Below are 10500 nucleotides of genomic sequence, written 5' to 3'. Positions count from 1 at the left end.
GTTGATGGGAACTTCTGAATCCAGGGCATTAGGAGTCCATTGCAGCATCCTCCACTTTCCTTTTCTGTAAGTATATGTACAATTGAATCTATCAATCTGGAACTGAGAGTGCTTTAACTAATGAAGCAAGAAAAGAAATTATGACCCTTCCACATTTAGAAAAACTTCAATTAATTTTCTTCCAATTTTTATTACACATAATTATTATTAATGTTGAAAAATTACCCAGGCATATGTTTTGTAAATAAAAAGCTTTAATTTAAAACAAGGATCATAGATAATATTGTGTTTGATATTCCCACTATTTCTGTCACCAGGCACACAGTCAGTGCCCAATGATTGAGGGACGCTCACCGCTGACTCCATCTCTGTGCCGGGCTGCAGACGCTCCTCCGGAGTTAGAGATTCTGAGAGCTGTTATAGCGGCGGCGCAGTGACGGACACGTCTCCCACGCACATACACAGACACGCGGCCTCCGCTTCCGCACACGTGACAGGAGAAGCTGGGCAGGGGGCGGCCCCCGAGCATCCCCTCCAGCTGCGGACCTCACCTAGATCGCGGCCACAATGCGCGTAGCGGACTGAAAGCACTGTACACATGCGCGCAAGGACTAGGGCCATCTAGGGGCGGGGCATCGCATGACGCCACTCGGCTCGGCAGAGCGCTAGAGCCTAAACACGGAGTTTCTAGCAATTTTTGCGGGTGAATTGGACGTTTATTTAGCCGGTATTTTACAGCCACTTCACTATGTCTGGCTTTTCCTCTCCCATCCAGCTCCCAAGAGAAGAAGCGCCTTGACGGTAGAGAGCCCCTCGGTTAACGCCCCTCACCCCCGCCGCCTAGCGCTTGGAGTTAAAGTTCCTTTAACTCCCGGAGATTTAATATAGCTTGTGCGCCTGCGCGCCATCCACAGAACTACATTTCCCAGAAGGGAGGAGAGGAATCTCGGCTTCCAATGCAAAGCCAAGCTGTCTCTGAGCAGGAGCAATTAAGGAGCTGTTTTCGGCCCTTTTCTCTTCCTTGAGAGGGTGTTGCGGAGACATGTACGCCACGTGGGTGAGTGACTGGGCTCCTGCCTGGGCTAGCCCAGCTGGAGAGACGGCGCCCAGCTGGGGGAGGGAGAAAGGCGCCCCAAGGGCCCTGGCTTCTAGTTGTGCCCCTTGATGTGGTTTGAGAACCAAAATAGTGTAGATTTTGTGGACGTCAAGGGATGGTAGGCCCAAAAGTCGGGGCTGGGTCATGTGAAGAATTCACAATTACCTTCTGTTTTGTTAAATGTAGATTTAGTTACACAAAATGAAGATATTCCATAGACACCGGGAATGATAAATATAAAATGGAATGGGGAGCGTATGAAAGACAAGTTCCTCAGCAGAAGTCAATATTATCCCACAGAAAAGGAGCAGCCCACGAGGCTAGGACTTGTTCTCGGCTGGCAGGCTGAATTCTGAAAGGGACTCAGCCCCTACAAGAGCTAGTTAGCTGGGGCGGGGATGGGAAGCGTGGTGGAGTCAGGGGAGAAACCACGGGGCTTGGGGGGAGGGGAAGGAAAAGACACGCGGAGGCTGAGTGCCCCGGCGAGGGTCCACAAGTGGATTTCATAGGGAAAACCTCAGGACCATGACTGGGCGTGGCGAGGTGCCTGAGGCCTTTACAGAAGGTGAGACTGAGCAGAACCTCCAAAGGGGTGGGACCACGGAGCTGAGCTGATCTCTATCAGTACTCTTTCCCTGCTTGCTGCAGGGATCAATTCTTTAGATTCTCTTGGTCCAAAATAACGTCAGTTCCTCATCATTCCTCATAATTTTAATTCTGTTAATTTAAGTTAAATTTAATTTCTTGAATCTTTTGAAAAGTGGGTCGCAGGTCCCTAAATAGAAGGGACCAAAGCTGAAATTTGGGGGGCCATTCCCCAACACTTGTTAGGTAGTGTCCAGTAAGTGGGAGTGAAATACAGGGGTCTGGGGGCGTGGAGTGGTAACTGAAGCCAACGTTTGGTGACATCACAGGGCCAGAGTTAGATGCGGGACACAGGAGCAGAGATGAGCACAAAGGCAGCCTGTGACTTGCTGCATGCTTCCTCTCCTGTCATTAAGAAATCTTTATGGAGTCATCGCTCTACAGTGAAGGAGTCTTCAATCTGGGTATTTGTAGGAAACAAGTAGATTTTCACTCTCCGTGTTTGACAAAAGGTCACATCTTTCCAGTTTCACAGCTAACTGAAAAATACAGGAAACAAGATCCCACTGCCCTTAGTGTTTGTTGATTAAAAAAGAACAGTTTTCATTCAGGGAAATGGTGACTTATAATCACTTGTATACAAGGAGTGTTTACATCAAAATCATTCAAGATTGTTTGATAGATACAGCATTGCAAATAACCCTGTTCGTTGATATTCTGATCATAAATATGTATGGCTATTTGCCAGTGGTCTTTACTGTGATGGAGGAGATCTAGTATAGAGTCCAAGGGAGTGACTGGTGAGGGCCTGGACATGCTTCTTTTTGCATAGGAAATTGTTTCCTCCAACCCCAAAAGATCTCTTGAGAGAAGTCCGTAATTACCCAAGGAGTTAGCACTAAGTGGTGTCAGGAAGTACCACAAGAGTAGTATTTTATCCATATGGGAAATACCAAGAACATGAAGCGTGTCTGTTGTCCAGATTTCTGCCAGCATTTGGAGGAGGAGCTTAGTGGCCCATTAGGATGTATCTGGAGGACACACAGATGGCTAAATTGAACAGGAGAAAGGGAGCAATCTGGATTATCTTCAGGAACTCCTTGGATGACCCCCAGTATTCCCGGGAAAGTAGCATTCTGTGTTTTTAATACCAAGCATCCTACTAATGTTGTTATAGGTCAGAAAGATTGGGAGTGCAACAGTCTCCAAAGAATTAAAAATTAATTTCACACAGAGGACAATTTAGAGGCCTGAGTAGATGTGAGAAGGCTTCCATGTCAAACATTGCTGAACATAGAAGAACAGGATTGTAAGGTGTCTTTGGTGATCATGTGACGGGAAGGGAAAATGGGCCTTTCATGGAGCAGTTGTCAGAGATAACAAGTGCACAGATAGAATGTTCTTCTCGCATCTGGAGAGACCAGGGGAGAGAAGGAGAAAGCTGTATTTCTTTAGAAGGATGTGGCCGGGAGGTACATGGGGGGCACAGGTACATGATGGACTCTGAATGCCAGCTTGTGAATCCATGGCATTGGAAATCCACTGCAGCACTCTCCACTTTGCCTTTCTGTAAGCATGTGTACACTTGAACCCACCAACCTGGACTGGAGAGTGCTTTAAGGTTTGAAGCCCCCCAAGTATTTATATTGACTGTAGTTATTTTAAGTGTAATTTCTCTTTCTGTCTCTTGCTGCTGGACTTTGTGGGTAATGTGTCCAATGCCAATGATTTCTGTGGGTTGATTTTATGTCTTGAAATTTTGTTCAAGAGATGAAGTATTTCAGGTGGTTTTTTAGTTGATTCTCTAGCATTCCTTAAATATGCCATCATATCTTCTGCAGAGTGATAGATTGTTTCCTCATTGCCTTTGCTATTACTCCAATTACTTTTTCTTCTCATTGCTGTAGTTAACATTTCTAGTCTGAAAATGGTGGAAATGGTCATCCTTGTTTCACCCTGATCTTATTGAGATGACTTCTAGCTTATATTCATTACAGAGAATGCTGGCTGTTGATTTTAAATGGATAATAATTATCATTGTAAGGAAACCTCTCTTTATTCCTATTCTCTCAAGTTGCTCTATTTTGTCAAAAGCTTTTTCTGCATGCATTCAGATAATCATATGATTTCTTTAGGTTTTGTTATTGATGGGATCAATTATGCTGACATTTCTGATATAAATCCAATCTGGTCATAATGTATTATCCTTATGATACATTTCTGTAATCCCCTTCCTATGTTATATTTAAATTTTTTGCATCAATATTCCCATTAGATTGTATGAAAGTATTATATCATTTTTCTGTCTTTATTTGGTTTCCTAGTTTAGTAATCAATACCACATTAATTGTTCTTTAAATTGATAAAATTAACTTGTGAATGCATATGATCCTATGGATTTTTTCTGGCAAGTTAATTGATGGCATGCTCAGTTTTTTTGTTCTTTAAAGTTTCATTTTGTGTTTTATCTTCTGTTCTATTAATCTGGACAATTTATATTCTTAGAGATGTGACTCTAGCTCTCTCACTCCACCCCCAAAATCCTCTACCCAATTTCCTATACAACAGATCAGACTTGCACAGAGAGTGGGCAGGGCCATTATTTTTCCAAGCATATGCAGATAGAGTATTGTCCAGTTGGTGATTAGCCTTAAGTGCTCTGTTCTCCGTACATCTGCTCAGCTTCAACCTATTACATTCATCTATTTCCATTAGGTTTTCATATTCATTGGCATAAGGTTGCACAATATCTCTCCTAGTTATTGATTAAATTTACTCTTGAGAGATGATACTTTCAGCCTATTCATTTTTGATAATTGTAAAGTGGTTTTCCTTCTTTCATTATTTTGGTGGGCAATGTGGGAACAATTCATGGACCTGAAAAATGACTGGCTGAATAAATTGTGGTATATTAATGTAATGGAATATTAATGTTCTATACAATATATTGAACAGACTGATTTCAGAAAAGCCTGAAAGACTTGCATGAGCTGATGCTAAGTGAGTTGAGTATTACCAAGAGAACATCGTACACAGCAACAAGATTGTCTGTAGGGATCTATACCATCACCTGCCACATAAAGAGACCTTTGTCTCAGATCCACATGTTTGCTGACCTTGGCCAGGGCACCATGAAAGTTGGGGTTTCTGGGGAGTAAATGAAACAACAATCAATCCAGAACCCCCAGCTTCCAGATTCTTTTTAGACCCAGTTGCTCTCATCATTCTTGTCTGGATCGCTGGTGCTGATTTTCTGGGCCAAAGTCTCTGCCACAAGCAAAGGAAAGACAAGTAAGCATAGCTCTTAACAGCTTCCATTCCATTCTGATCTTACCCCGGGACACAGCGTGGTCCAGGCATCGGCCCCAGTCTGTGTTATCCAGTTCCTGTGTCCGTGTTGCTGTTTGCAGCACAGTTGGCTCGGTTCTCGTTAGCTTGGCATGGGCACCATGTGTGTCAGCAGACCTTCCCAAGGGCAATGCAACCTGACACAAAATGACTTTACAGAGCTAGAATAAATGACAAAATTTTTCTGGAAGAGCAATAGATCAAGAACTTCAAGGGAATTAATAAAAAATAAAATGCAAAGGAAGCTGGCCTAGCTGTGTCAGACCTAAAACTAGTATAAAGCAGTGGTTATGAAAACCAGTTGTGACTGGCTCAGAAATAAGAGTTGTTGATCAGTGGAGTTGATTCAAAAGACACAATGACTAGTGTTTGATAAGCCCAACGACTCCAGCCTCCACCACAGGAACTATTTGACAAAAATTGCTAGAAAAAGCAGAAAACAGTATGGCAGAAATTAGACATTGACCAACACTCATTATCATATACTAGAATAAGTTTGAAATGGGGTCACAACTTAGACATAAAGAGTAAAACTAAAAGCAAATTAGGAGAACAATGGAGAGTTCATCTCTCATATTTGTGGAGAAGCAAGGAAATTATGGCCAAAGAATTAGAGAATTTTGTACAAAGAAAACCATGAAGATTAGAAAGGAAACAGACAACAGAGAAAAAAAAAATTACCTATACTTTTTCTGATAAAGACCTCATTTCTAAAATACATAGAGAATTGTCCCAAATTTATGATAATATAAGCAATTTCCTAACTGACAGATGGTCAAAGGATAGGAACAATTTCCAGAGAAAGAAATTAAAGCCATTTCTAGTCATATGCAAAAATTATCTAATTGATTAGAGAATTGCAAATTAAGATAAGTCTGAGAAAATGTTCTGAGATTGACTAAGATGACAGGAAAAGATAATGATAAATGTTGGAGGGGAAGTAGAAAAACTGGGACATTAATACATTGGTGATGGAGTTATGAACTGATCCAGTTATTCTGGGGAACAATTTGGAACTATGCCCAAAGCTGCAAGAGCTCTTGGAGAAAATAAACGTTTGGATTTTATCAGCTGGCTGTATTTGAAGTGATTATTACTTGGAACTGAAACTAAGGTTGCCACCAGAAAACCTCCCCAAGAAACCTGCTCCCAAAGAGAACCATTATATTTTAAAGAAGAGAACACCACAAAAGGGTTTTAAATTGTGCATACCCTTTGATCCAGCAGTGTCTCTGCTGGGTCTTCATCCCAAAGAAATTATAGAAATGGGAAAAGAAACCACATGTGCAAACATTTCTGTAGTGGCAAGGACCTGAAAAATGACTGGCTGAATAAATTGTGGTATATTAATGTAATGGAATATTAATGTTCTCTACAATATATTGAACAGACTGAGTTCAGAAAAGCCTGAAAAACGTGCATGAGCTGATGCTAAGTGAGGTGAGTATTACCAAGAGAACATTGTACACAGCAACAAGACTATGACATGATCAACTTAATGGACATGGCTTTTTCAACAGTGAGGTGATTCAAAGCAGTTCCAATAGACTTGTGATGGAGGGAGCCATCTGCATCCAGCGATGGAAACTGGATGTGGATTAAAATATAATATTTTTAACTTTTTTGTGGTTATTTGCTTGAGGGGAAGGGGGTTCCTCATTTTTTTTTTCTCCTTTTGATCAGGTTTTTCATACAAAGTATGATAAAGGTGGAAATGTGTTTGGTGGAAAAAAATTGTACATTTTTAACCTATATTGGATTACTTGCTGTCAGTGTTGGAGGGAGGTGCAGAGGGAGGGGAAAAAATTTGGAACACAAGATTTTGCAGTACTAACTGTTAAAAAGTATCATTGCACGCATTTTCCAAAAAAGAAAGTATTGAAAACTAAAAAGGAAATAAAATTTTAAAAAACAAACTATTTCATTTTTTGGTTACATTTTGAGTTCTATGTGTCTCCCTCCCTTCCTCCCAACCTTCCTTTTATTAGATGGCTTTTGAAGTTTCTTTCACTCACACTAAGATACTATGGTTTTTCAGAATTTATTGACATTTCAAGATGTTGCTGTGGAATTCACCCAGGAGGAATGGAGTTATTTGGATCCTGGTCAGAAGGACATGTACAGGGACGTGATGCTGGAGAACTATGAGAACTTTGTCTTCCTTGGTAAGCTAACTTCTTTTCTTTTATCCAATTAACATTTATTTATCTCTGACTGAGTACCAGGAACTATGGTAGTCACCAGGGAACAAAAGAAAAATTAAGACAGGTCCTGCTTTCATAGGGCTTCTGTACTGTTCAGACAAGTACCCAGAATCTACATGTCAATACAAAACAAGTCATTTCTAAGGGGATGGCAAAATGTCTACGGGCAAAAGGAAAAACCTCCTTCTAGAGATGGCTGTCCCTTGGCTTAGTTGTGAAGGTAAATTAGGGTTGCAAATGTTGAAAGGCAAAGAGGAGGACATGGCAGAATTGGGGGAGCATCCCATGATAATCTGCAGAGATGGCAGGGAGAACTACTACAAGGTCAGAGAATTCCATCCAGCCAGGTTCAGGTTCTCCCTAGAGCCCCAGGGTAGAGAAGGAAAGACTTCTCCCAGCCAACTAGGAATGGGTGAATGTGACCCCATCTGTCCTGTGTCTGCACCAAAGGCTCTGTCCCTTCCCTCACGTTTGCTGAAGGAAACTTCCTTCAGGGTCATTGAGGCTTCTCCACTGGCATTTCCAGATATGAACCTTTTCTGTAGAGAGAGACCAGGATGAGTTCTGAGATGTCTCTGTGTTCTAACACTTCCCACTTATTTCTCCTTGACCAGGGTTTCCAGTAACTAAACCAACTGTGATTTCTCGTCTGGAGAGACACGAAGCCCCCTGGATATCAAGGGAAGAAGACCCCAGATGCATTTCTGAGGGTGAGTAATAACCAGGCAGGCAGGGGGTGCAGTCCCCCAAGTTCCAGCCCTGGACTGAAGGAGCCTCAGGGTTCTGAGTTCCAGTCTGACCTCAGACACTTCCCAGCAGTGAGACCCTGGACAGGTCCCTTAATCCTGTTGATTTCATCTGTAACATGATGTGGAGAAGGAAATGGCAAACTCCTCTGAGATATGAATCTCTGCCCAGAAATCCCTCTGAGGGACTTACAAAGGGTCAGATGCAGCTGAAAACACCTGACCTAGAAATCTAGGCAGGGACAGGACTCACTGCCAGCAGGAGCTTGGCTGGGTCATTAGAGTGAGTTACCTTGGAAACACATTGGGCCCAGAGCTCTCTTTCAGGGGTCCATAGTCCTGAGGAGAGAAGCTGTGGTTGTCTATCCTGCACTCTTCCTATAATCTCACCTTTTGTGTCAAGAAATGTTGTTCTAGCAAATCTGCCCTTGTATTTCTCTCTAGTCTCAAAAAAAGCTGTAATTTTTGTAGACGTCTAATCATATGCTGGGTCCTGTTCTTTATTTCCTTGACTGTTTTCTCTTCTTAAATCCTTTTTTATCTTTGAAGAGTCTTTTTTGAGAGATAAATGGAAAAGTACTTTCATGTATAATTAAGCCTGACCTCTATTTTTAAAAAATCAAACCCATATCCTGTTGACTGTTTTAGCTTCCTTCCAATTTGTCTCATTCTCTTCAGTGACACAATCTATAAAGATGCCATCTATACTTTCTCTCCACTTGCTACTTTCCCTTTCCCACCTTTAATTTATGCAATCAGCTATCTCCACTACCTCATAGAAAATAAGATCATTTAATAATTATATATATAAGTAATGACTTTAATAATAACCATAACTAATATTTTTAGTTTCTTTACTAATATTTAACCAACATTTGGGATGGATGGTTTTTATATTATTCTCATTTTAGAATAAGGCCTTTGAAAATCTATAACATATATGGAATTTTATTGTTCTCTAAGAAATGGCCAGCAGGATGACTACAGAGAGACTTGGAGAGACTTACATGAACTGATGCTAAGTGAAATGAGCAGAACCAGTAGATCATTATACACTTCAACAACAATACTGTGTGAGGATGTATTCTGATGGAAGTGGATATCTTCGACAAAGAAAAGATACTATTTAGTTCCAATTGATCAGTGATGGACAGAATCAGCAACACCCAGAGAAAGAACACTGGGAAATGAATGTGGACTATTTAATTTTTTTTTTCTTCCCAGGTTATTTTTACCTTCCTGAATCTGATTTTTCTTGTAAAACAAAAGAACTGGACAAATATGTACACATATATTGTATTTAAGATATACTTTATCATGTTTAACATGTATGAGACTGCCTGCCATCTAGGAGAGGAGGTAGAGGGAGGGAAAAGTTAGAACAGAAGTGATTGCAACGGACAATGTTGAAAAATTACCAATGCATATGTTCTGTCAATAAAAAGCCATTTTAAAAACAAAAACAAAACAAAATCCATAACATAACTTCCCCATGGTCAGCTACCAATAAGTGTTACAACTAAGACTCACAGTTTGGCTTTTTATTTCCACAAATCTAGGATTTTTTTTTTTTTTTTTTTTGGATACAGGGAAACATAGAACAAGGTCCAAGGATTTGAAGTGTTACCAAATGTGAAGAGCACCAGCTTCCTAATTTGCAGACTTGGTAGCCTGCCTCTAATACTTACTAAGTATGACATTGAGCAATTCACTTCACCTCTCAATGCTCCTTTTCTGTTGAGGCCTTGAGTCCTGTCCAACACTTTGTGACCCTGTTTTGGGTTTTCTTGGTGGAGATCCTGGGATGGTCTACCATTTCCTTCTCTAGCTCATGTGACAGATGAGGAAACTGAGGCCAGCAGTATTAAATGACTTGCAGGGACCCTCAGCAAGAATGTGTTTGAGACCAAATTGAACAAGGAAGATGCCCTATGGCAGTAACACCTCCCTGATTGATGGTCTCAATCTGTGACTTTGATAGAACCTTCTATAAGGAGTTTCTTCAACTAGAAATTGGTTATATCTATAAAATCAAAGCTTCAAACACTATCTCTTCTTCGTGTTATCAGAGATCCACTTGAAATGTAATACTCTGTGGTTTTAAAATTATTGTTTTTCTCTCTGAAATTTTAACTGTTTTTGAAGTATTGGGCAGTTATTTTTATTTTATTTTATTTAATAATAACTTTATATTGACAGAATCCATGCCAGGGTAATTTTTTTTACAACATTATCCCTTGCACTCGTTTCTGTTCCGATTTTTCCCCTCCCTCCCTCCACCCCCTCGCCTAGATGGCAAGCAGTCCTATATATGTTAGATATGTTGCAGTATATCCTAGATACAATACATGTTTGCAGAACCGAACAGTTCTCTTGTTGCACAGGGAAAATTGGATTCAGAAGGTAAAAATAACCTGGGAAGAAAATCAAAAATGCAAATAGTTCACATTCGTTTCCCAGTGTTCTTTCTTTGGGTGTAGCTGCTTCTGTCCATCATTTATCCATTGAAACTCAGTTAGGT

General features: G+C 40.7%; 1 protein-coding gene across 4 annotated transcripts in view; it reads left to right on the top strand.

Moving 5' to 3' along the window:
* Positions 1 to 215: 215 nt before the first annotated feature.
* Positions 216 to 10500, top strand: part of LOC127547583 (zinc finger protein 260-like) — a 203983-nt gene continuing 193698 nt past the window's right edge. For 3 of the 4 annotated variants that reach the window (XR_007950204.1, XM_051974491.1, XM_051974483.1), the window contains exons 1-3: positions 216 to 1057; positions 7068 to 7194; positions 7848 to 7943. Coding sequence is in view for 3 of the 4 variants with exons in the window: in XM_051974491.1 (XP_051830451.1) it covers positions 1043 to 1057; positions 7068 to 7194; positions 7848 to 7943 (238 nt within the window). In the remaining variant the exon portion in view is untranslated. The remainder of the gene's footprint in view (positions 1058 to 7067; positions 7195 to 7847; positions 7944 to 10500) is intronic. The other variant, XM_051974488.1, reaches the window with a different exon arrangement.

The sequence above is a fragment of the Antechinus flavipes genome, chromosome 2 (assembly GCF_016432865.1).
Source record: "Antechinus flavipes isolate AdamAnt ecotype Samford, QLD, Australia chromosome 2, AdamAnt_v2, whole genome shotgun sequence".
Lineage (NCBI taxonomy): Eukaryota > Metazoa > Chordata > Mammalia > Dasyuromorphia > Dasyuridae > Antechinus > Antechinus flavipes.
The sequence above is the reverse complement of the archived record's forward strand: the minus strand, read 5'-3'. Positions and strand labels throughout refer to the sequence as shown.